Source organism: Alligator mississippiensis, chromosome 5 (assembly GCF_030867095.1).
Source record: "Alligator mississippiensis isolate rAllMis1 chromosome 5, rAllMis1, whole genome shotgun sequence".
Taxonomy (NCBI): Eukaryota; Metazoa; Chordata; order Crocodylia; family Alligatoridae; genus Alligator; species Alligator mississippiensis.
Window position 1 is genome coordinate 22,818,597 of NC_081828.1, and position 27,646 is coordinate 22,846,242.

The window sequence follows — 27,646 nt, forward strand, 5'->3', positions numbered from 1 at the left end:
GGTGGCCCATGTGCAGGCTGACCGGGGGTGAGCCGAGGCCCGTCTTTGCGCACGCGGGCTGTGGCCAGCAGCCTGGGCACGCGGGGCCGGAGAAGACCGCAACGAGCTAGAATTGATTACGGACGCGTAGTGGTTGATTAAAAGATTGTTTACTTACACCAAAAGATGGTAGTGGTGTAGGCTGGATAGCTTTCCAGGCACAGCTCCGCTTGAATCCCCGTTGGAGGATTTCGACAAGTCAGCTCTTTTCCCCGGAGTTGTTGAGGCTCCGTGGATTCAGTTCCCCCGGAGTTGTTGAGACTCCGTTGGTTCAGTTCCCTCCGGAGTGGCTGAATCTCCATGGGTTCATACGGCACTAATCTTCCCCGGAGTTATTAAAGCTCCGCGGCCTTGGTTTGGTTCCCTCTACCACGGAGTTGCTAAGGCTCCGAGGATCCGGCTTGGGTTTATAGGATAGGGATACGTCTAGGATTGCGCTCAGCGATGGGGAGAGGCCAAAGGCTATTTAGACCTCTGTTGCCTGCTTAAGAGAGGCACGTTGGGTCCGTAAGGGTCCACATCGCTTAGAGATCTTCACACAGCATGAAGTCTCCTCCTCCTCCTCCTGGTGAGTTCTCTCTCTCTCCAGTTTTCCTGTCTCTCCGGCTTGGGCGGAAACCACCCAAGCCTTTTGTACGGCTAGCAAGCCAATAGCTAGCCGCCACGTGTGCCTTTATTCAGAATTGGCCAATAATGTGGCGCAAATCTGAATACAAATGGCAGGAACTCCTTTGCACCGTGCATCTCTGAGATGCAAAAGAAATGCACCATGCAAAGAAGCTGCAAATTTGGCGGTATCACAGTAAGTAACATTGCAAAATCAGTAAGTAACATCAGTAAGTAATCAGTAAGTAACAGTAAGTAACATTGCAAAATTGGTAATGTTTGTGGCAATGTAGAGCTACTTGAAGAATCAGAAATACAATATTGAAAATATTGGAGCTGAATCTCTTTGAACATGAAAGTCTGAAGTTGCACCCTCTAGTCAGAAAATTAATCAGAAGCCTAACAAGCCCAGAGCCTAGCTGTTTAAGCTTATTTTCTAGCTCTGTTGGGGTTGGTTACTTGTGCAAAAGCAAAGAAATTGCAAAAAGATGTTCTGATTGCTAGCATATTCCATTTCTTATTTAATGAAACAAAGTAAAAAAGATCTAATGAAAAAGGAAGGGCAGCATTAATTTTGGAGTCTGAAAGCAAATGAAAAATGATCAGCTGATTAGCGATATGCAATTTGTTCCTTTTAACTTCTCCAGTAATGTGTGAATGTCACATTACATAACGTTTACAATGATTAAACCTGGAGATGAAATAAGATAGGATAGATCTTGTGTTCCTCCCTTGACTGGTGGACAACTTGTCTCATTAATCTCTCTCAGTATAGCAGTCTTAAATTAAATAAACAGCATTATTTGCTGAGATTTATGGCTAAAAGACTTCCAGAGTCACTAAGGAAATCTTGCAAGACTATTTTTGGAGCCCTGGAGGATAATTTTTACGATTTGTGGTGGTTGGAACTGATCATAAAATACTCTTATAACTTTGTAATGAAGGTACAAACTAGTTCCACAACTTTATATTCTCACAACAAAACTGGGAATGGTAAATGGTGCTTGCCCATACTTGCAAAAGGTTAAGGAATGCTCTCCCCTGCTTAAATTCATCATCTTATCAGGAAGTGCTGTTTCAGCAGCACTATAATGAAGCTGGAGATGCACACAGATGGCATTGATCAGCTACAAATGAAGACAAAAAATAAGAGAAAAATAAGCAGAGAAAATAATATAGATCTCCAGTCAGAAATAGCATTTGCTCCATGGCACTTGACTTGAGAGGCACTGATGTTATTGACAAAACTTGTTTTATTTATTAATACTGTACAGCTATCTTAGAAGCCAGCTCTTCCTTCCGCTGCTAACAAATGTTGTTCTTGTGGTTAAAGCCCCAAATGTGGGCTCAGGAGAACTGAGTTTGTATCCTGGCTGTACCTCAGACATCTTGTAACATCTTCTTCTGCAAGTTGTCTCATTTTTCCGTGCTTACCTCCTCAGGCAGTGGAGGCCTCGGAAACCTTTTGTATTACTCCTTTAGGCAAGAGAAGTATATAGGGACCTTGAGATAAATGAGGTGCAGGCATGTTACTGTTTGTGAGGGATTCCAAAGCAACAAGGGGGCATGTAAGTACATAGATAGAACCTGTGTCCTGCATCTTCAGAAAACCATAAACTAATGAAGAAGCTTTACTACTACCAGGGTTACCAGAAGACACAGAAAAGCCCCAGCTTGCTTATCAAATCTTGATCTGAAGGTGCTCAGTTGGCAGTTAGAAAAAGGCTCTTTTCTGGCTCCGTTCTTCAAGGTGGTAAAAATATTTGTTGGAGCTAGTTTTATCAAAGCTCTTCATTGATTGCAATAAAACCTATTTTTAATATCACACTTTTCATCAGAAGATCTCCAAGGAGATCAGATGGATGAGGGAGGTATGTATCAGCATCCCCATTTTACAGATAAAAAAACTGAGGCATAGAAAGGTAAAGTGATTGGCCTCAAGTCACCCAGCACGCAAGTGACAATGCCAAGGACAGAACTGGGGTGTCTTGAATGCAAATGTTATTATGCTCTCCAACGGTGTTTTTGCACGTGCACAGGGGTGAGGGGTGTTTTCATTAGAGTGGTTCCAAGAGCCACTTCAATTAAAGCGCCCACAGCATCTCGTATATTAGCATCTCCATGCTTCCAAATGGCGGTGGGGGTGCTTTATCTAAAGCTAATTGAACGAGCTTTAGTTAAAGCACCACTGCCACCATGTTGAAGTGCAAGGACGCTGATACATGAGATGCAGAAGCTGTTTGATATGTTGTAATTACAGTGCATCAGAGCAGCCTCCCAGCATGTGTACAGGCACCCTAAACCATCAAATAAAAGTCTTATGTACAACCTGCTCTTGTTGAAGTTAATAGTAAAATTCCTATTGAATAATGGGGACATCATCCAACTCTTGTGAAACTACTCTTACATGTAATGCTGCTTATTTTCTTGTATTGGTGGCACACAATATTAGACTTAAATTGGTCATTGGCTATTCCTGTATAACTTGTTCATAGGATTTCACTTCTTGAAAGGTATATTCAAAGTTGCATTTTTAGTGAAAGATACAAGCCCCCCCCTTTTTTTTTTATCCAAAGGACGTGCAATGAAAACCCAGATAGGATAAAATGCATTCTCATATTAAAATAAAATTCTAGTACAAGTGTATTGTGTGCACAAAACAATCCTCCCAGTGTTTTGTGATCTGCTTAAAAAAATGTAAATCATAGATTTGATTAGATTAGCTGTGGAGTAATCTGCACTGAATAAATCTGTCTTCTTTTTGTGTGATTTGTCAGTGTTTATAGTAGGTTTGTATACACAGCTTTCACCATATTTTCAAGGCAATAAAGCAGTCATGCAGAAAAGCCACCGATAAATGTCAGAAAACAGATATTTTGTTGCATTCCAAGGGCTTTGAAGGTCAAGTTCAATTCAGTTAGCTCACCCACTGTAAGAGCAATGTGATATGATGGTAGAACATGTGTTTATGTAGGATATATGTATGTTACTGTCCCTGTACTGTTCTATCAAGATAGCAGATCAGTGAGAGATTATACTTTACTTCTTAGAAGAATTTCCTTTGGGAAACTTAATTTTTATCATTTCCTTCAACTTCTTTTAAAATGCTCTGTGATGCAATGTATCAAAAGTAATGAAATGAGGTTTGCAAAACACTTTGCACAGTGACCTTGGCATAGGGGTGCTACTTGACTAGGGAAAATGTGGAAAAAGTTTAAATTGTCTGTCTGTTTTAAATCATCATGTAGGTTCTGCTGCCCATTCAAAAACGTTGCTTTTTTCATCAGGCTGTTGGCAGCCGGTTGGGAAGCTGCACCTCTGAATGCTCATGTTATGTGCTGGGAGTGACTTTTCTCTGTCAATCTGGGAAGTAATTGTCATCATAGCAGCAAAAGCCCTTTATATTCCAGTAGTATAGAATATTAGTGAAAGGTGTAGTTGAAAGGCTTTCTCTGAGACCTTGGAAAAGGCATAAAGCCTGTGTTTAATGGTATTGGTGGCTTTAGTTCTTTTCAGAATATTTTATCTAAGTGGATCCTGCTTCCACATTCTCCCGTCTCCATTTTCATTTTTGGTTGAATCATTTTACATTTAAATGCATCTTTCCATGGGTCCCCTTAGCTAATCCACATACATGCTGCAGTCTTGGCAGGGTTAGTTTGCTTATTAGTTATCTCTGAGTAGAAATTAGCATTTTGAGGGACTGAAAGCTAACTGGTCAAAGAAACGGCTTGAGAAAATACACACTAGATTTCTAATTAGAATCAGGAATTGCCGGTTTAGAATCTGCTCTGGGATGCCCACATCAGTTTTCACATGAAGCCCAATACAGGCTAGCCAGTGTTATGTGAGCACTTTTAGAGTAAAGACATGATCAATAAATCTCATAATTAAATTGAGTCCCACTGCCTTGATCAGTGCTTTTATTGAGTCTCAGTGCCTTGATTTAAGGAGCTCCCTAGTCAGCTGAGACATAAGTCATCAACTTTCTGAATAATATCTGAGCAGGCACTGAGTTCTGTGACTACAATGCTGCATATTCTTAGCTATCTGGAGAGTCTCCCTTGTGGCAACTTGTGATAACCTTTAGCTCACACCCTCCAAGAATGAATAATGAACAGAGTCTTATAAGTAAAAGGAAGAAAATTGTGTTCAACAGGCAAGAAATGTCATTTAATCCCTACCTTCTTGTGCAATCATATTAGAAATAGTGAGTAAAACAGGATGAATATTTTAAAGGGTATAACCTCTGAGGAACACAGCTGCTGCAGCAAATAGGACCAGCAATATAGGCATTGAATCCCCCAGCTATGTTAGTTTTGAACAGAGTGTTGGGGGCATCAGGCTACGTGATACAGCCTTTTTCCTCAAGTGAGCTTTAAAATTTAGGGCCTGCCTACTGTATTATTGTTTAGATCACACCCTCCTGCCCCAAAGAGCTTATCTTCTTACCCACATGCATATGTACAGTGCCTAGCACAATGGACCTCCAATTATTAGGGCCTACTGCAACATATTTGATTCTTGGTCAGCATTAACAAGAGTGCCTATGGTGAGTTCCAAATGCCATTGTCAGAAGTGTTTGGACATTGTTTCTAAAAAAAAAAATTGAATGAAATATAAAGCTAGCAGCCTCTGTCAACCTCACAATGAAAAATAATCTACCATAGTAAAATCAAGACCTCCCCCCACTGTATGTACACCTGTCAACATCAGCCCTGCCCTGACAAGAGCTGAAAAAACCCATGCCATTGAGGTAATGTGATTTGTGCATCTGAATCTCAGCTTCACTAATCTCAACCTACATTCTTAGCTTTACTGCCTTGGTGGGGCTTATACTGTGGTAGATATATTTTGTCCACCTTAATTTTCCCTGCAGGGAAGTAAACAACCTCCTCCCCAAAGCTTCCACTTCCATGAGGATGAGAAACAGTATAAAATTTCAGAACACCCATAGAAATCCATGGGAGAACGGCTGCTTCAATACAAGCGGTAGAATGTGGATCCCATGGCACAAAAAGTTTTAGTTGCCTGTAACTGGACACACGGATTGCCACTGAACCCCCTTGATGGCCACCTTAGTTCAGTCCAGCCTTTGCTCCTGCCTCTCAGGGTCTTCCCCTGATGTCTCGCCAGCCAGGCCTTAATGCTGTTAATGAAGAGGGAAGGCTGCCCTTTAGAGGCCAGTGAGCTTTAGGTGCTCTTCCTAGTCTTTTCTTTGTTACTTTGCGGGCTGAACTTGGCTGGCTTGACTTGGGGCTCTGATACTGACACCCAAATTCTCTCCATCTCTCTCCCTCTCTCTTTTTCTTCTCTGGACTAACACTGGGTCCTTTGGGCCCTGACCCTTGTTAGGTAGGGTGACCACCCTTTCAAAATGGAAAGATAGGACACATGCCTGCCTCTCACTTCCCTCCCCCCACAACCACCCCTCTGCCGGCAGCACAGCCAGAGCAGAGCAAGGCAGATGCAAGCATGGCCAAAGCCAGCAGAGGGATTCAGGTTGCTGCTGGATGCTTAGGGCTCCCTGCCCTGCTGCCTTTCCCCTGAGAGCTCCACACTTGCCATGCACCCCCTAACCTCCTGGCAGTAGTGGGGGACACAACTCTGCACCACTGCTGTCCCCACTGCTGCTGGGCAGGCAGGTGCATGGGTGCGATCCCAGGTGGAGGGCAGCAGGGCAGGGAGCCCTGAGGCTGCAGCAGGTAGCCTACATCCACCTCTGTCCTGCGCACAAATCTGGGGCCCATGAACCTCCCCCCCAGGAATGTGCACAGCAGTGGGGAGCTGCTTTCCCCCCCCCCCCGGATGAGCTGCCTGTGGTCTCCCCACCATAGACTTACCTTCAGGGTGCTGCTCTCTATGCTGCCTGGCTGAATTCCCAACCACATGCATGTGGCACCCCTGCATCCTGCTCCCAGCAGCCCCAAGCAGTCTGCAAAAGGAAACCTGCCACTTTTCCAAACCTGGATGCCTGCAGGATACTGCAAATCCAGGACATGCTGTCCCAGAGTGGTGCAGCCCAGGACTGGGACTTGATGTTCCCATTCGGGGCCTATCCCACCCAGTTAGGTTTAGGTGGCCACCCTATTGTCAGGGCTTCAAGCTATTCACCCTCAGCCCAGATCCACTGACACAGGCCCTGGCTCTGTGGGCCTCAGCCTCGTAGTGGAGGGTGCCTTCCAGGAGCCTCTCCCAGTCCTCTGGTTCTCACCAACATAGACAAACCTAAAGATCAGCACAACAAAAATAAGCAAACTGCTTTCACAAAGTTCTTCCCCATTGTCAGTCAGTACCTACCACAAGATATAATTTCCAGTGCTAGGCTCAGTCTCACCTTTGGGGGTAGCTTGGATATCCCTCTGAATGGCTTCCTGTAGTCTGCTTCCCTTGGAAGCTCCTCTCCCCGCAGTGCACAGGGTCTGAATGCCTGCCTTGGCTCAGGCTCTGGGTTTATGTGCCTCAAACCCATGCCCCTTTTTGTCATGTGGCTTCCCTCAGTCACACACAGGGGTCTCATGCTCTTAACAAAGGGCCACCCTACACTCCTGCTAATGAGGCCCTACACAGCTGGTTTAGTCTGCTGCCTGCTCTTAGTTACAGGAGCCCCATGCCTCCATACAGACCCCTCTCCTCCCCCTCTGTTGTGTCCAAGAAACACAGTTTGGGTTCCCTGTTACATACCCATGTACCTATCTCCTCTTAAATGCCACTATAATTAGGTCTCACTTTTTAAAGGCTGTAAACGTATTACTTAAGCTCGCTGACATTTGGACATCCATATACCAGAAAAAGAAGGTGCTCCAAGGCAATGGATGACTGCCTCTACATTTCTAACAGAATATATAGAAGCAGGGGCTGTGCAAAGCTTCGGTCCCTGATTCAATTCAGCGAAGACTTGGCCTGATTCGGTGGCCGAATCGCTGAATCTGAGTTGAATTAGAGGATCCTTTAATCCCTCCGAATCGAATTAGAACCCTTTGAATCGATTTGGAGAGATTTGGAAAGATTTGGCAATTCAGACATAGACACAGCTTTAACTGTTTTTTTCTACATACCTCTAGGTGACAGGTGGCTCATGAATGCTGCAATGCTGGGGCAGATGGAGCATCCCACAGAAGTGCAGGGGGCTCCCCAGCGCACTCAGCAGTAGACCCAGAAGTGGACCAAAAGCACTTCCGGTCCACTTCCTGGCCCGCCAGAAAGTGCTCTGGGGGACTGCCCCATGCCTTCCTGGCTCAGCAACTGGTGCCTCCTGGGTCTGGGGGGGCACCCAGGGGCCCCCCATGGCTTATTGCTGAGCTAAGGGGTTGTGGGGGGTACCCTAGTGCATTCCCCAACATACCTGGAAGTGGACCAAAAGTACTTCCAGTCCACTTCTGGGTTCGCCAATGAGCACATGGAGGGCCCCCCACACTCCTGTGGGATGCTGCATGTGCCCCAGCATTGCAGCATTCACAAGCTGTGCCTGGTACCTTGAGGTATGTAGAAAAAACATTTAAAGCTGTGTCTATGTCTGAATCGCTGATTCTCTAAATCAGCATCAAATCTTCAGATTCGGATTCGGCCAAATCGAATCAGGGACAGTGATCTAAATCAACAAATCGAGTCACTGTTCCTGATTCGAGCCAAATCTGAAACAAATAGGGCTCGCTTTGCACACCCCTACTAGTAGGCTAGGCAATTTTTTCCCCAAATATGGCTTTTCCAAAGACAACTGAATTTAGTTGTCTGATGAGGAAAAATGGCTGTGTACATTTTAATTTTGAGGCCATAAAGACATATTTTTTTCTTTTGCATGTGGTATGCAGATAAAATAGGTTTTGTATGCACCTCCCCTCAGAACAAGCCACTAATGTGATCTGCACTGAAAGGTCCTGGGCATACTGACTGACTAGGCAGAGTCACCATGAGGCTAAAAATGAAAATTGACCACCTGCTTCTGTTTTCTTTGTGATGCAGCTGAATAGCAGGTGTACCACAGGCTGCACTGTGGTATTGAGTGCATCCAGAATTAGCTTCCAAAAGTGCTGGCTTCCCAAAGAGCTGTGTGGAATGTAACTGGTTTGAAGGGCCAGAGCAAGAATCTTGCCAAGAAGCAGGCTGAGCAAAGCTTCCTAATTCTTGCAATGTTAAGTGGCTTTTGAAAGGATACTGAGGCATGGGGCCAATTTTTCTTGTTGGCTTCAAGTCTAGCATGCCAGTCAATGAATATACACAGGATAGTTCAATGTAGAAAGTTCTGATTTGTCCAGATGGCAGAAGGCAATTAAATTTCACTCATCTGGATTTCTGGTTATAGTGTTTTTTATGGTATAAGCTTTCCACAGTAGGAGCTGCAGTCAAGTGAGGCTTCCTAGGAAAAGAATGTTTTTCTCAGATGTGCAGTCTACAAATATATAGCTGTTGTGGCATTTTGTTCCCTCTCTTTTTACCTGCCTGTTGGGCTACCGTTCTTCTGAGGTTCTGTATCTAGAAGCTAGCACTTTTGGAGGTTATGTCACACTATGTTATCAGAACTATGGATTAATACCCATGGTATTGCAGGATTGCATTGCCATCAGTATAGGTGGGAAACAAGGATAGAACATATCCATTGTTCCCAAAACACAGATCTCCTACTGCCTAAAATTAAGACTGTTTATTTAGCTCTAGGTATATCACACAATTGAGTTTTCCACATATTCTTTTTAGTACACAGAGGTTATGCAGAGACCCAGAGCTTTTACTAATTGTGATCTTTCTTTTTGTTGTATACAGATCTTGTTCTCTGTCCAATATATTTTGTCCATCCTTTTACCCCATTTTTCTTGACAGACCCTGATGAATTCACACCCTACCAGTGCAATTCTGTTGAAGAAAAACTTTCTAGGGAAATCTACCTGCCAATGTTAACAAGTATTTGCAGAATGGAAAAGTATTGTATTTTTTACATAGTGTTAGGCATATTTCTGGAAGGAGACTTCAACTTTTTAAAGGGTGATCTTAATGGAAGGTATAGCAGATACTGACTTTTGAATCCAGTGTCTTTGGTTCTATAACTTTGGTTATAGAATCAAAGTTAATTGCTGTCTTTGATTTACTATTAACATACATTGTATTTTATATGCTTAAAACATTTCTGTACGGGATTCAGGTGACTGACCAAATAAAGTATTTCTAGCCACATAAGGGTTAAAACATAAAAGGGTGGTGTTTTTCCTATGAATTTTTTCTCAGCAGGTGAAAAATAACTACAATCAGGGGGTGCTTCTGTAAGTAGTAGCAACTATCTGCCAGGTTGAAAGATCACAAATTCTTATACCAGCATTTCTATTAAGGGAAGTGTGCTTCAACCTGTATGTGTCTGAAAGCTTGCCAGGCTATTGATAAGAAGAACTGGGCATTAATTCAAAGCAAAAAAGCAGCATTTGAAAGCTGTACTGCAGAAGTTTTTTATATAGTACCACAACATCTTGCTTACCACAGTATCAGACAAAGTGCCTTTTAGTATCTGTACAATGTACAGAGTTACCGGCCAAGTTTGCTCCAATTCTTCAGGAAAACATTAATGAATCAATAATAGTACATTAAGATAAATCACATCTTAATGAACAAATTAGTCTGATAGGAGACATTAACCATCTTATTTTTTTAAATCATGGGTTCCTGTACATGTACAGGGAGACTGCTCCAATGCACTGGTTGGAGGAGACTCACTTAATTGAGTCTGCTGGAGCGTGGTAATTACTACACTTCAGCAGACTCCAGTATTATGTGTATCAGTGTCCCTGCACCTGAAAAATGGTGGCAGGGGTGCTTTAACTAAAGCTCATTTGACAAGCTTTAGTTAAAGTGCCCCAATGCCATTTTTTTTAGCATGGGGATGCTTATACACACAACACTCCCAGGTGCTTTAATTAGTGTGGGTCTTGGAGCTGTGCTATTTAGTTCCTCCCCGCCCCCCGCCTCCATTTTAAGGCTCGGTACAGACAGTCAAAAAGCCCAAGGCTGAATCAGTTCAGTCTTTGCAGGTTAATCTAAGATGCAAAGTTTAAAATGAGAAATAACTGGACACATTTACCTTTTATTCAGAAAATGCAGCCACATGCCTGCAGTGGCTCAGGCCAGAAGCCAGGGGGCACTACAGCACAGCTCTCTAGCATGTAGCCAGCATGAGCTGTGTGTTCACTTCCTCTTCCTGCTGCCCCTGAGGTCTCTATGATTTGCAGTCCAGAATCACTGCCACAGGATTCTGCAGGGTTGCTCATCACTTCTTCCTGCTTCCAGGTACTCCTGGAATTTGTAGTCCACAGTTGCAGCCATCAGTAAGTTTAGCAGGGCAGGGCAGCTCTGTACTCAGGGGAACAGGGGTTTAACCCTCCTCCCTGGCCCCAGACCCCAGCCAGGGTTTGCCTAGGGCAGGGGGAGATCAGTGAAGTCCCTCCCTCTCCCACCTCCATCCCCCCCAACCCATCTCTGCTGGAGCAGACAGCACAGCCCAGTCCAGGGCTGTTGGGGGACTCTGATTTACCTGAACCAGGAAGGGGTCTGGGACACAAGTTTTATAAACCAGTTGACCCTAAATCAGGTCAGTCCCATACTACCATTCAACGAGGTTTATTTTAAACCAGTTTCAGCCATTTTGAAATTGGTTTATGTGCACTGAGCTTCTGTTCTGTTACAGGTTTAAACCGGTTTCTGATCACTTAAACCAGTTTATGTGTAACTTCTGTCCCTAGCCTAAATGCCTCAAGATCTGGGTCATAAATGTCTCTTCTAAATATGTTTCAGTTACAGTGTAAAATGAAATACTAGACTGATAGTCTGTCTTTTCTCAAAAGTTCAGGTTGCCCTGTGGTTTTCTTTCACGCAGATGATTTGGGTTGCATAGATTACATATTACCATAATTTATTGCTTGTAATATGCCCCAGAATAAAGTCTGCACCTTGTTTTTAAAAGGTAGAATGAAGGGGAAAAAAGAGCTTTCCTTGTAGGAAGTAGCTGAGTAGCAGCTGCTAGGGAACTGAGCCTGATCATTGTTCTGCCCCCTCTGAGCTGTGTCCAGATCTTACTTTCACTTTTCCCTTGTAACTGACAGATTGCTCTTACTGTATTTCTGGCATGTAATGTGCACTTGAGGTAAGTAGAAAAAAATGTAAAGCTGTGTCTATGGCCGAACAACTGATTCTCCAAATCAGCATCAAATCTTCAGGTTCGGCTGAATCGAATCGGGACAGTGATCAATGAATCGAGTCACTGTCCCCGATTCAGGCTGAATCCAAATCCAAATTGAATATGGCCCAATTTGCACAGCTCTAATAGATGTACTGAATTTGCAGTTTTGGACAACAGAAGTCAAACCCCCTTATTTTTTTTCAGTGGGAACAGAAGTCCTTTCTGTTGTTCCCACTCTACATTTGTTATTTTTATTTATTAATTTAATCACACTGTGCCTCTGCTGATCTGTTCAACCACTAAAAGATGGTCTAGTCCTTGTAGACAAAAACACTATGCAAAGTAGCAAGGTGCTTCAGCTGCAGTAAAAGTCTTGCTGTGTAGGGGGAGTCAGGAAAACACATGCTTTTTTTTTTTCCATAGCAGATAGTCAATTCTACAGGACTTTATCTGATCTAGAAACATATCCTGAGGTTGGTCAAAGGGCTGGGTGGAAACAAAAGTTCCAGCTCATAACTTGTATTTGGTCTGCATTACAGAGTCCTTGCAAAGCTTTTAATGGAGGGAAAAAAGCCAAGCAGAACCAGAACAGCCTGAGTTGGACTTATCAGGGACTTGAATCTCAGTCTCCCAGATGAGTGCCCTGAGCCCAGGCAAAATACCTGTTCTAAGAATGTTGCTTGGTCTGACCAGACCTCTCAACTTAGCTCCAAGAACCTTTCCTGATTAAAGTTCTATCAAGAAAACTTTCTTTTTGAAAAATTATTTTCTTTCTGATAAATCAATAATTTTCTGGTAGAAAATCTGTTTTGCTGAAAAATTCCCAACCGGCTCTGATTGGTAGCTGCTCATAGAATGACAGAGGCAGAGCACTTCTTTGCATGAACACCGCTGAACAGAGTAGAGTAACAATTGAGCCCTTCTTTGAATGCCATAGAAGCTTTTGGGTCCGGTGGCTCCAGAAGTGGTTGCTGCTAGGCCTGTGCGAGTAGGCAGCTATTTGATCCGGCTGTGGATCCTGCTGCTTTGGATGCCAGCGATCTGATCCAGAGCTCTGGACCGGGTTCCCACTTTGATTTGGATGAAACTTGCAGGGGTCATATATGACCCAGGTATATGACAGGATCTTATTCTAAGCCATTCTTGCCACAAAGACCAATAGTCAAGGAAAGAGACTGTTAAATAAGCATGTAGTGTTCTGCCAGTCTGTCTGTAGCCACTGAACTCAGTTTTCCACTATGTAAGCCCCCTCTATCATGTTATCTATTACATGATTACCTGGTTAATTGTGTAATAATTTTAGACTGGCTACATGTGCAAATTAACTATGGTGCCTTAAAAAGGTCCCAGCAGTTACAAGGTGATTGCTTGGAAATGTGTAATAATTTTATAGCTGGTTTCTATCCAGCTTTAATTTGCATGTGTACGCAGTCCCTCATGGCTGGAAGACTGAAGCTGCTGTGATCTAACCATCAGGATCTTCCAGTCACGAAGTGCTCCATGTAAAAATAAGGTGTTCCAGTAGATGACAGATGCAAGGTAGCCAGTTTTCCAGCCATGATGTCTGAAAGCATTATAACCTTGACGGCAATTCACAGTGTGTGGGCACCTTTGCCTAAAAGATTCTACCCAATTAAATTTATTCTCCAGGTTATAGCAGAGGACTGACCCACAAGTTTCTTTCATCACATAATTTTGATCTCTTTCCTGGTAGATCTTATTTATTCTGTTCCTTTCATACATGCCATCTTCATTTCTACTCTTGCCCTGTTGCTTCTCTGCTGGTTACATTCCAGGAATAACATTTGGCAGACATATCTTGTCCAAGAAAAAAGAAACACTTCATTTACCTGCTAGTTTCTGCTCTGTCTGCCAATTCTGCCCCTGCCTTCTTTTTCTTTTTCTTTTTTTCCAAGAGTGAAATAAATTTTCAACTGTAGATTGCACAGTTGCCTTTGACATGCAAGTGTACTTAAAAAATATTTTTACTAGGCAAAGATGACATTTCCCAGTTTGCAATGTTATTCCCATTGTAGTGCTTTTGAGTGGTTACAGATGACACCGAATCTCTCTGGAGAGTTTTAGAAGAACAATCCCTGTCTGTTACCCTCAACAGCTCTGTCCCACTGCTTCCACATTGCCAAGGAGAGGTTTATTCTCAGAGTAAGAACTAGAGGACATATCTATTTCCAACACCAAAGAAATCAGCCAGGCATGAACAAAATATTTTTCTGAAGGAATTTCATTTCATGGTTTTTTGGAACAGAAAGTAGCATCTCAACAAGATTATCAAGACTATAACAGACCAAATTAAATAAAACTAGTTTTCCATACTCCTGTACCTATACTGTTCATAAAATGAAGCAAATTCAGTAAGTGTAACCATTATTGTTTTCAATTGGTATTATAGTTGAATAAAAAGGCTGAAAACTTGTACCAGTCTCATAACAAAAATAGTATAATGTGCAGGAGCATTAAAAAGTGATTGAGTTTTTCATTGTAGTCATAAAAATAGATATAATGAAGGCAGTACACCATATCATTTATTCTAAAAGAGACTCAAACCTACTCTTACCTTTCAATTGTCCTTCCAAGAACAGTGATAGTCTGTCTTCAGACAAATAGAATAAGAGCTATACAATCAATTTCTCCCGAAGATGTTTATTTTAGACTACAGTTTGGGGCTTGGCGGTCTGTATTAATGTCCTGTACAAGATTAAGCTTGTTATTGATAAACAAAAATAGTAATAGTAACAATCTTGTAAGAAAACATTGGTCTAGAATATCAGAGTATGAGTGAATTCTGTACTACCTTGGGCACATCACTTAAGGCCATACCCCAAAACAAGATTTTGGTGCTTATGTCCAAAATTTTGATCCAAAACATCTTGGTCAGTGGCCACCTAACCCTTAACTTACCAGATTTCTTGGCAGTTTTTGTTTCTGTGCATTTCTAGAACTGCTTCAGCCTGACCAGCTATGAGCCTGTTTCCCATTTAAGCCATTGTATCCACTGACTAGGAGCAGAACCCAAGAGTCCCCCTTCTAAGAGGCCCTCTCTTTCAAGCTCCACGAACATTGCAGTCCTTCCTGAAAAGTGTCATCTTTTCAAGAGGAGCATTGTAGGGTGCCTTCATCTAGAGGAGCTTGTACCTTGGTGATTAGGCACCTCCCTGTGAGATGGGAAATTGGGATTAAAACTTTTCTGGCTCAGAAAAGGCATTGAGTTCAGGTCTCCCACTTCCTGGATGAGACCTCTAACCAATAGGTTCCTTCATTAAAGGTCATCTTTCTGGCCACTGGCTGCTCTGCTGGTGCTCATATTTTAAAAATAAACTGAGTTCTGTTCAGCTCTTTGAAAGAGCATCATAGGCACTTAGACTCAGGTAAGGATTCTGGACTCCAAGTAGTCTGGACTCCTTTTCATCCCTGACACAGATGTATAAGCTCTGGAGTAGTGCAAGAGTTCAGATACTTAATGTGCTTAGTGGGTGCTGACAGATGTGCAGCTCCTTGCTGTAACTCATGGCACTTCACAGGAAGCGCCATGAGATGCAGCATTCCCACTGACCCAACAGACATTGGCTGTTGGTACGGGGGGTTGGGGGATCGAGCTCCAGTTTGGAGCAGCTGCATGCTTACAGTCACTCTCTCCTGGCTCCAGCCCTCCCCCTTCCCAGATCCTGTACCATCTTCAGAATGGGAGGGGGGGAAAGGAGTGAAGGGAGCTTTGTCTGGGGTTTTCCCAGCCTGCGCTGGATGGTGAGGTGGGTGGATAACAGACTCTCTCCCGCTCACCTCGGTAAATAGCCGAAATATGTATAATGCAAAGGTTATAAATGTTAACTCAAGTTAGAAATCTTGTTGTCAGATATAGATACAAACACATTGATATTATCATTGGTGTTTATTTCCACAGACTGTTCCTTTTGCATCCTAACCAGCAACATAATATGCCAGTCCTATTACTATTTTGTTCTTCGTTTTAACAACAAACCAAATTCAGGCATGGGAGGAGTGATTCGTCAGGCCTGCTACTTACTGAATTTGATATACACACTAGAAAGAATGATTCTGATCTCTGAGAGATAACAGAAGAAGAAATTTGGATTATATTATCATGGAGACAAAAAAAGGAAGATGAGAAAAATGACTAGTGCTATACCAAATTTTCTGTCTGTGACCACAAGTATTGTATTGCATGCATTCAAATAATTTCAATGCATCCAATTTTATCAGAGTAGCCACACAAATATTTTTTTTCCTTGACTGAACATCTACTTTGATAATAACAAAAACCCCTTTTCCTGTTGGCCATTGTATATAAAAATGGTAATTTTCTTCTAGCAACTTGTCTGCTAGAGTAGAGTCTATATCACTCTAGTAAGAGGAGTAGAAGCTTATGAAAATTAATAGTTCTTGCCAGTCTTCCAGCTATGAATGCATTTAAAAATATGTATTATCTTCTGTAATTTGCTTCCTGAGTAGTTAGGAAACATTTTTAAAGCTAGATATGTTTTAATTAAAATGTTAAATGAATCAAAATGTCTATATTCAATTAGAGAGAGTGTACAGATTGATTTGGGACTGCAAGAGGAAACACATTCTAAGGGTTTGTTAAAGAGCAGCATGCATCTTCTTGAAACATAAGCTAAGAGGGAATAAGGTTTCTCCCTTATTATTATACTATTTTTCATTTTGTTTTGGCTTTGGAACACTCCAATAGATTGGCCATGCAGATGTTTAAACTTCTGATGCAGATGAGACATGAAATGAGCATCATGCAAGAACTGACAACTATATCTCAATATATGTTTCTGTGTCCCAGTCTCATTTAAAATCCTTGAAATTTAACCCTTAAATTTCAGCAGAAAAAGACATGACAGTTAACTTTTAGCAGGGGAAGAGCATGAGGAGTGTTTTTGGAGGCATGTTTATTGGCTTTGCCTGCAATATCTATCAGTGAACCCTGCTATGTGGTTTCTTCATGCTACGTTTGTCATATAAAAAGTAAAAGAGAGAATGCCTCACTACACACGACCAACATTTTAATAACTCTGGACTATCAAATGAGAAGATTGGCAAATGACTCTCCAGGCAAGAGAGGATTTATCCTTTGATGTGGCTGCAGTCAAATCTGGCCTCCATTTTTTTTCTCTTGCTACCCACAACAGTAACAATTAAATTGAAAATTATTACAAAGCTATTCAGGGTCAGAGTCTGACGTTCACTGTTAAGAGACTCCACACTATAAAACCTATAGATTCTCAAACAGGTTCATTAGTGTTTCCTTTTACTGAAGCTTCATTTATAAGGCTGTTTACGTTGATGGAATGACTTTTAATTGAGTGATTGAATAGTGGCAAATTAGGAAAATCAAATGATCTAGGACATAGTATATAATAGCTAAAGTCTCTAAGTGCCATGTTTTCCCCAAGAAGACCTTAAAAGCCATGGCTTGCCATATAGAATTGTAGATAAATTCATCCATTCCCACTATCAGGACATGCCTTATTCCAGAGTAAATTAGAAGCAATATCCCTGGTGGAATTAAAAGTGCACAAGTATTACTTATACATAGATTCATAGATGTTTGGGTCGGAAGGGACCTCAGTAGACCATCAAGCCTGACCCCCTGTCCTGGGTTGGAAAGAGTGCTGGGGTTAGATGACCCCAGCCAGGTGCATGTCCAGCCTCCTCTTAAAGATCCCCAAGGTAGGGGAGAGCACTACCTCCCTTGGGAGCCCGTTCCAGATTCTGGCCACCCTTACTGTAAAGAAGTTCTAGCATCTCCTATTCCTTGCTGTCCCCCCTCTCCCCATGAATTTGTAGGCAGCCACAAGATCACTTCTCAGCCTTCTCTTGCAGAGGATGAAGAGATCCAGGTCCCTCAATCTCTCCTTGTAGGGCTTTTCCTGCAGGCCCCTAACCATATGAGTGGCCCTCCTTCCACATCCCTCTTGAAGTACAAGTACTTATAAATTGTCATCTTGAAATGTGCCATCACCCTGCAGCTGGATTTAATTACACAGAGGGAAATGTAATGCTCTTTTTATGGTTAGAAAAGTGACCTTAAGTGGCTTCAGGGTTAGGTGGGGTAGAGGTGAAAAGTATGGGTTAATTAGGTGGAGACTCAGGAGACCTTTTCAGTAATAACATTGGAGGTCAACTTGTTCTGGGCTTTACTTTGTAAATCTCTGATCCTGGAAAACAGATTGGTTCAAAGTGTGCTGAATTATTCATTCAGTAGTATTCAGAGTTAGAGCAGAGGCTGGGGTGGCGCTAAGGCACGTGGATGTCAACCCAGAGGTTGCAAGTTCAAAGCCATAGCAGAAGTGCTCCTGGCATGGCCCTGTCAGAGTCCAACGAATCTGTGAATTCTGCTGTCTCACAAGGACACAGGAAAGGACAGGTTAGAGCAGCTGTAGTGGTTGTGTACAATAGGCACAACAACAGGTAAAGCTTTCCTTTAAAAAAACTGCTTACTGCAAAGGGTTTTTTTGTGTTGAACTTGCTCATCATATTTTTAGTAAAACAATTATTTTGCATTCTTTTTCAATTGCAGAGAAAATCCATTGTTGCAGTTAGTTTCATAGCAGCATTCCTCTTCCTGATCATCGTTCGTCTCACAAATGAAGTGAACTTCCCTTTGATATTAAACTGCTTTGGACAAGCAAGTGTCAAATGGATACCATTTTCCTACACCCAAAGACGGACTCTCAGAACCCACTATGGATATATAAATGTGAAAACTCAAGAGGTAAGAACTCATACCAAACCAGTGACTAGAGAACATGTCATCTGTTACTGTTGTAGTGAAATGAACTGTTAAAAAAAAAAATCAAACTACCAAATCAGGAGCTCAGCAAACATACCTTGCTGCCTTGATAGATGGAAAATGCCCTGAAGAAAAATCTAAGCAAGCAGCATTTTCCAACACTAAGGGAACCTTTTTAAAGTTCCAGTGACTATTTAAATTGTATAATTTATATACGTAGAGCATTAGAACAGCATTGTGCTGGCTCCTAAATTCTGACTAGTTAAAATGACAGAAAAAAATTAACCAACATGAAAATTTTTCAAATTGATATAAAGCTTGAAATTGCTAAAATTCAGAGTAATTTCTGTTGTGTGTGTTCTTTGTACAAAACCCGAACATCTTTTTTTTTTTTTTTCCCTCTTGTCCTTTGTTTGCCTGTGAAGGAGATAAGCATCTGCCCAGAAAGTGTTTGATACTGTGTGTATTTCTAATGGCAAGAAACAAGGGCATCATTCAATAGAAGTCTGTGCATTATAAAGAAAGCATAGAACCAGTATTTTATCAGGTTGTAATTCAAGTATTTAAACATTACATTAGTTATCTTTCAAGTCTAGGTTTGCATTTCTAGTTGTTATTTTACGGTGGAACTGTGGTATTTTAATCCTTGCAAACATTTGGTTTGGATTTTACTGGAAAGCCATTTTACAATGTAAAAGAAAATTGGATGTTGTTATCATTCTTCGTGGTAGTCTCTTTCTCTCTGTCCATTTTTCTGAACTGAGATCTTGCCCCTTCTGTTTGTCTCTAGCATTTGTTTTCTACTTGTGACAAGCACAAATCTATTCAATGACATTAAAAATTAACTTTTTTTTACAAGCTTTTCCTGATAGTTGTTCCTTTATAATACCGCCCTCCCCCTCCAAAAAAAGCATTTACAGTCCCATTTTCTTACTTAGCTTTTTTCCCTCCTTCTTCTTATTAAGAAAAAGACAGTTCTTACACTCATGTCTGATGTGCTTTGAAATACCTTTCTGTTAGAGAACAGAAATATTTTCCACTTTGTGAAAAATGTCCTCATTTTTTTTTGGTTCAGCTTTATAACTTCACTGGGTAGGTTAATTGTTTCACTATTAAAGCAGTGAAAATAAGCTCTAGCAAGAAATTGCCATTTTTAGGGTTATTTCTTTTAAAACTGACATTTTTGAGCATTGGAAAAGAAGTCTTTTTGTATCAATGCAGTTTTGCAATGGACTTTAATGACACTGAGGGCACCTATACACAACCACTGGGACTGCTCTGATGTGCTGGAACTCCAGTGCGTCAAAGCAGCCTTGATTAACTCTGCTGGAGCATGGCATTTGCTGCACTCCAGCAGCCTCCTGTGCCGCCTGTATCAGCGTCCCTGAGCTTAAAAATGGTGGTGAGGGTGCTTGACCCAAAGCTCACTGAACAAGCTTTGGGTCAAGTGCCTCCACAGCCATTTTCAATCATGGAGATGCTGATACAGGTGGCACTTTAATCAGAAGAGCTCTTGGAACTGCTCTAATTAAAGTGCCACCCCCCGCCCCCGGAGCACGTGTAAAAGTGAGATGCCAACTGATATACTTTAAAAAATAAGAAACCTATCTACCTGATACTCATTAATCTCTGTACTTTGGTGATAATGATCCTGATCCTTGATCTCATGCTTCTATTATCAGGGGTATTTCTCTGGTCTGTTGACTGCCTGATAATTTCATACAGCCAGTTTTTATTTACAATTAAGTTTCAAAAAAGCTTTTCTATCAGCTATTTAGCTCTAGCTGTGCTTCCCTCCCAGAGACCAGAAGAAGGGTACGATGATATCCAAAAGCTTGTCTATGTCTATCCCAACCACGTGGTTGAGATAAAAATAAAAGATGATAAAATAAAAGATATCACCCACCAGAATTCTTGCCTGTCACTTGGTTGTCTACCAATCTAAGCTGTATTCATAGGAAAGGAGAAAGGTTTTATATGTTGTTGTTATTCCTCTGTGCCAGCTCATTCTCCCAGAGGTTAAATGACATTGGCTCATTTTGAAATTTGGTGCTACACTGACTAATTCTAACAATAAGATTTGAGATGGAGGTGGATGGTCTGATAGTCAGTGACTGATTAATCGATTAGCAAGACATTAGTCTCAATTTAGTTAAGGCCACAGAGGACTTTTTAAAATCAGTAACTTTAATTGTTTTTCCTTCTCATACATGCAGATTACATTAATATTTGCTAATTAACAATGATAATGAGAAAACTGAACATGTCTTGCTAATCACAAATACTCTATATTCTTAAATTAATTATTCCCTGAGTAAGGAAGACCGCCTTTTTGTTGGCTGTGTGGAAAACTATTATATACCCCATGTTTGTAACTCTAATATAGCTTTTTAAAGACTAACATCTTGGTTTTTTTTTAAAGGAAAAATGCATAGAAGTGTCAATGAATATGTATTTGCATACCTCACATCGCATATGCTGAAACAGCTAGGTAATAATCTGTTTTATGAGTGGAATCAAAAAACAGGTGTGTCATTCCGCAAGATGCTGAACACATTTGATTCCACTTGACTTGATAAGGTTCAGATGTTCTTTTCATCGTTTACTGTGATACTGATGTGTCTTGATGAGCTGAAGGTCCACACTATCTCTGTTTCCTTTGTGACAAAATGATGCTCAGTCATACACACACTTGACATATTTCTATGAAAGTTATCAATATTATACTTAAAGTTGCTAATTACATTGATTAAAATAAAGAAAGGCTGAAAGCACAGCTGCTGCTGAAGGTAGTTTTCATGTGATTTTTTTTTCCAAAGAAAATTGTATTTTGGTCAAAGCCATTTCATTTCTGAAAAATTGGTTCCTTTTGTCAGAATGTTTTTTCCCCTACCTTTTCCCCATCCCTTTTCCTTTTCACCCACTGTCACAAACCCCCAAAACATAACAGGGTTCTTGGGGTGTCATGAATGTTTTCTTGTGTTTTGTGGTATTGATATGGTACATGTGGTCTCGTTGGAAAGCCTATATTATTCTGTACCCACCTGCAGTGAGGAAGTCAACTCCTCTGTAGCAGGGGTGTCAAAGGTCCAGCCCATGGAGCCACATCATCTGGCCCCTGGTGCTGCTTGGATGCGTCAGAGTGACCTACAGGCAGCATGTGGAGCATGCTAGGTGGCCCCACACACTGCAAGCAGCACCTGATCCAGCTCACATCCTGGAGCAGCCAAGCGGCTGCCGCATGCAGCGCAAGCCCTGAGTGCCAGTCTGGGCTCTTCTGCATGCGGCAGCTGCCCTGTGGTTTTGGGGCCATATGGCATGGCCCTGGAGCAGCTGGAATACAGCTTTGTCATACACCATGCCTACTCTGGCTGCTTCAGGAAATTCACTGGATCTGGAACATGGGACCAGTTTGTGGGTCTGGTCTGGCTCATAGATCAGCTTCGCACCACTTGTCCAACCTGAGAGGCTGGATAAGTTTGACACCCCTGCAAAGGCATCTGAGAGAAAATGCCTTTCAGGCCAAAGATATGCGAGGCATCAGAGGGATAGAAATTCTGGTGACTCATGAGCAGGCATCTGAGTTTTCTGTTCCCCATGTAAAAACCTGGATTTTACCCTTTAAAGGAGAAAATCACAGATTTTCCCCTTTGAAGTGGAAAACCACAGGTTTTGTCTTGCAGGCTGGCAGAGTTCCAGCCTACCAGGGGCTGCTTGGGGCTGGGGGGAGTGGAGGCAGAGGGAGCCACATGCGTGTGCATGCATACACATACATGGCTGGCAATACAGACAGAAAGGGTGGTGGGAGCAGCCCTGGTAGCTGGATAAAGGTAAGCATATGGGATGGGGGGAGGCCTGGAGGGTCAGGGCTTGGGGACCGTTGAGGCATGGTCCGGACGCACCCATTGGCAACATGTCAGGAAAGCATGGGGGGACATGTGTCACTTCAGATTTCTGCACAGACAGCAGGGCGCAGAGCATGGGGCTGCAGCCTGGCCGGGTCGGTACTGGGCTGGAGCTGCCTCTGTGGCCCAGTGGGAGGGATCTGGCACAGAAAGGCGGAACGGTGTGTGGAGACTCGGTGCTGCCACTGCCAGCTTCAGGAGCCCCATGCCAACCATGCTGCCAAGGTGAGGTGCTCCCTACCCACCTGCCCACAGCAAGAGGGCACATCTCCACGCTGCTGCCACCCCTGGTGTGGGCAAGCAGGCAGGGGACACCTCACTTTGGCAGTGCAGCTGGCATGGGGTCCCCATGGTGGTGGCTATGTCACCAAATCTCCCTGCCCCACTCCACCCTCCTTGCACCAAGTCCTGTCTGCTGGCCTGTGGAGACCCCCGGGAGGAGGGCAGCAGGGCAGGGTGCCCCAAGCCCTGCAGCAAGCAGCCTGCATCCTCCTCCTGCTCCTACCTCTGCCCCCATGGGTTCTGCTTGGCTTGGCTCGGGCCGTGCTGCCCATGGGGGGGCTGGGCTCCACACTCCTCTCTCAACTCTGGCTACAGGAACTGCTGCCTCCTGTACCTGGAAGCTGGGCCTTGGGCGCTGCTGGCCGGCGGCAGCTGGCATCTGCGGGGCAGGGAGCAGGCAGGATGCAGCCTCTGGGTCCCATACCCCTTGCAGCTGGGGGTCCCCTTTGGCAGGGCTGGGGGAAGAAGGGGGCTGCAGCTCAGGAGTGAGGGGGCATAGGCAGTGATGGGAGGCTGTGGGTCAGGAGTGAGGGGCACCAGCAGGGCTAGGGAGGCTGTAACTTCGGAGTGATGGGTAACGGCACAGGCAAGAGCAGGGCACTGGCATATCAGGGCTGCCCAGCACCACAAAGCAGTGGCAAGGGACAGCCGCAGTTGGGCCCACATCATGGTAAGCAAAGGAGCAGGAGAAGCTCCTATTTTCCATGATAAAAGAAACAAAATCAAATGCCAAAATATGTAGGTATTTAGATTGTATTTTATTATAATGCTTGAGGCACTAGTAGGCTTCCAAGTGCTTTCACATTGTAAATGTATCGATAAAACATTGGGTTCAACTGATACGTGTGTGTATGTGTGTGTGTGTGCGCGCGCACTTGTGTGTGTAGTGGTGGTTCATTTAAATCATGGAAAACTGCAGATTTGGGTTTTTTAAATCAGAGAATTTGGGAATTTTAACAGAGAAAACCAGGTTCCCTGCTTGTAATAGCTTTGCTTAATGCTCATAGCAAGAGTTTTGTATGCTGACTCCATAGTAGGCTGGTGAAACAGCACGTAGCTTTTTGCTCTGTGAGCATGACCGGACCATGAACCTAGATAGTAGAATGTTGTAATACAGTGTAATGTGGCAAACACCAGGTGTGTTGGATCACGACTCATCCCAAATTCTTAGCTTGAGATAACCAAATCCCTAGTTCGAGATAACGTTATTTACTCCAGACTATATAAGCTGTACATTCTTAAGTTATGAGGAGTTCCTCCACTCTGGCAAGAGATCTGACTTATGCGGAGCCTGGCGGGCCCGGGACCCTCCGGGGCCAGGGGAACTATGCAGGGTGGCGGCTGCCGCCTAGAGCTGATTTGAAGTGACCATCCTCTCTGCTCTGTCCTATTGCCTGCCTCTGCGAGTATCCTTAAATAAAGCTTTGCAAGGGTGAGAACAACCATGAGTACGTCCTTTGTGCAAGCGCAGGCAATCTTCCGAACCCAGTAGTTCATTCTAAGACACTGCTCATGAGTAACTACTTAGAAGATTGCTGACTGGGCGGGGGGGTTCTTTTTAGAGCAGGGGCAGGCAAAATGCGGCCCACGGGCCAGATGCACCCTCCAGGCCATTCTATCTGGCCTGGAGGGCCCTATAAAAATTTAGAAAATTAATATTTATTTGCCCCTGGCTGCCTGTCATGTGGCCCTCAATGGCTTGCCAAAACTCACTCAGCAGCCCTCTGCCTGAAATAATTGCTCGCCCCTCTTTTAGAATCTAGCTATGATAGACTCAAGGTCTTTGGATCCCAGGCTTGGAGAATCCACGCCTCAGCAGTCAGCTGTAAAATCAATAGGAAGACTGATCTTTAAAAACACTGGCAAGTCTTAGGAGGGCTAGGATGCAGCCAGATAAGAAGGTAAGCAATTTTACATGTCTTGTTTTTCTTTAAACTTGTGGTCAGTTTGTCTTGTATAATTCTTTTCTGCTACACACTAAGTTGTTGTTTTGTCTCGTTACTGATTGCCTATGGAAAGAGTGATGTCTGGGTGAATGATAGTCCAGGGTAGCCCTTCCTATAGAAAGGAGGACCTGTTTCACAACCCAAAAGGCAGCTCACCTAGAGCTGGCAGAAATCCCTTTGCTGTATCTGTAAAAGGTATCGGGGACCTTGCTGGGATAAAGAGTTACCCCAGGGCCGGTATCATTCTTGAATGCCCCTTGGAACAAGCAGTGGGGCAGTGGGGAGAAACCCAGGGCTCTGAGGGTACTCTCTGGAGGGCTTTGTGACACTGCTATTCTTGAACATGCATTTCAAAAAGTCCAACTGATGCCCCCAAACAGATATAGCCCAGGTTTTAAAAATGGGTCCCTAAAGTCTAAAAGTGGTCTGCAGGAGGGTATCCTGGCTCAAACTGATCTTACAAAGCCCTAAATAACCCTACAAGATGTGTGTAATGGAGAGACTTATACCAGAGGGAACATAAGGATATTTGTATAGTAGAAGGGAAAACAGAAGAAGAGGGGAGGGAGAAAGCTGTTAACCACATAATGGAACTTCAAGTATTCCCTTAGAGCATGTCTCCCTAGTTGGTCTCCAATCTTTTTACAGAGGAGGTCTCCATGGCACAGAGAAGGGAAGTGACTTGTTGAGTGCCACCCAGCAATCCAGCAGCTGGATCCAAAACTGAAACCCATTCTGAGGCTTATTCCAGCACTTTTTCCATTAGGCTACATTCTTTTTTCTGAACACTTTCTGGCGATGGAAGGTTAACTTGTATTATTAGGATTAATTTGCAGTACTTCTGGGCTGTCCAACAGGCAGCCCAAGAGAAGTTAATAACAAGCCTGTGGGTTCCCACCAGCCACCAGTCCCCTCTCTGCTTCTGCTGCTGTGGTGGCTGGGGTCTCTGGGGTAAACAGCACAACAGGTGGGGGCTCATTGAGCTTGCTGCTTATGCAGCAGTGCTGGCAGGGGAGTAGGCATGCTGCTTGTGTGGCAGTGGCAGGGCAGGCTCACACTGCCTGGGTGGCAGCTGGGAGAGTGTGTGCTGCCTACACAGTGGCAGCAGGGAGATAAGGGGGGTAGCTGACAGGGGGCTCACGCTGTCCATGTGGTGGGGGGCCTGGGGAGCCCATGCAGCGTGCAGCCCCCCGAGGCACGTTAAAGTTGGATAGACCTCTATTACCATATGATCAGCTTCTTTTGGTACTGTTACTACTGATAGATTGACAGCATGCTGGTGGACCTGAGCAGGACCTAGCAGAGCTGCTTTTGAGTGGTTTTGTGCCTGTCTCCAAGACGCATCCCATGGGATTTCTCCTCTAGCTCAAAAGACACTCTCATGTGGGATTCCACAAAGCTCCCATAAATGTATGAAGCTATCAGGAGGATTAGTAAGGAAGCAATATCAACACTATTTTCAAGAAGCTTTACACTTCTCTTTTCTGACCCAGAGAGCATGTTTAAGTGCCTTTCCCAGTACCTAACAGCAAGTGGGCATGGCTGAGTCTCAATCCAGTGAAGAGAGAAGTGATGCCTCTAAAAACCAATTAAAAGACACAGCAAAAATGGTGTTCACAAACAGTCTGTTTTGTTTCTGTCATGGGTCACTGAGATTCAGCATCTAGGAGTCAGGTTAACATCCCACTTGTTGCTGCATCTTTCAGCATAAGTCAAAGTAGGTTTTAGCCTTTACTTCACGGCTGTATACTTTTCTTTTCTATTCAGTACTTGCTGGTCTGTTACTATGACAAAGGTGCCCCAGGTGTGGCTGTGGCACTCCCGAGTGGCTACTCAGTCCTTGCTTTACCCTGATCTCCCTTTGGGTTCACCTCCTATGCCTTGATGTACCTATACCATTACGAAAAGGGAGCCTGCCCTGGGGATTCCTGAGCTAGCTCATCCGCTCCTGTCCTACTTCTGGGCCTGAGTCTGTTCTGGTTCTGTCCTTGAGACCACCGTGGCTCTCTTCTCTGCACTATTCCTGGGTACCTAGTCCCCCTTGGGTGCCAGACCCTTCTTTCTCTCCCCAGGCACTGGACCTGCTCTGGTCCCATCTCCACCCTACTCCTGGATACCTACCCCTTTCTGGGCACTGGACCCTCCTGGTCTCCGCCCCACTCCAGGCACTGGATTTTCTCTGGTCTCATCTCTGTTCCACTTCAGAGTGACTGGACCCAGCCTGGTCCTTTTTCTCCCCTTCACCCACACTCTAGTCCTGCTCCTGGGCCTCTAGCCCCTCTCCTGGACCATTGGAACATGCTCCTTCCTGAAGTGCCTCCCAGACCTCCAGATGTTACCACAGGCTGTAATCTCCTAGGTATTATTCAGGAGTTACAGCCATCTTGAAGCCATCTTCTGCATGGCCAGGAGATGTTCTCTCAGCAGTCTACAGGGCCAGACTGCCCACCCAGTCCAGGCCTGGATTTATATACTGCAAGGCCAGCCCCCTTCTGGGTCATGTGGCTCCTGATTGTCTCCTGCCACACCCACTGCCTGCTTTATCTGCATCCTGCCTACTCTTGAAGTGGCAGGAGCACCAAACATCACGTTACAGTTACCTATAATGCACTCTTACTTGGAAACATACCTTGAATCCACTCAAACTGAAGCCTGTATACAATGCAGCAGTTCACTTGTTAAGCACTGTCTTTTACCACCAGAACATTAAATGCAGTGCTTCAGAATCTCTCCCACATACTTGTGTAATTGTGTGAAGTGTTAAACCATTAGAAGCTTTGGTAAGACCAGTTCCAGTGAAGCAAAAGGAAGCCAGACTGGAGGGGAGCAATGATGGATGAAAGAAAGAAAGAATGCAACCGTTATAACCCATCCAATCAATGCACGCCCGATGTTTGGACATGAAGGGGAGGAGGGAAGTGAAACAGACAGA

The 27,646-nt window shown here is 43.7% G+C and overlaps 1 protein-coding gene across 1 annotated transcript in view; it reads left to right on the top strand.

Moving 5' to 3' along the window:
* The window catches only part of ST6GALNAC3 (ST6 N-acetylgalactosaminide alpha-2,6-sialyltransferase 3), a 355,399-nt gene that overhangs the window by 139,525 nt on the left and 188,228 nt on the right, over positions 1-27,646 (top strand). Inside the window, exon 2 of the mRNA XM_006276537.4 lies at positions 18,369-18,563. Coding sequence (XP_006276599.2) covers positions 18,369-18,563 — 195 coding nt within the window. The remainder of the gene's footprint in view (positions 1-18,368; positions 18,564-27,646) is intronic.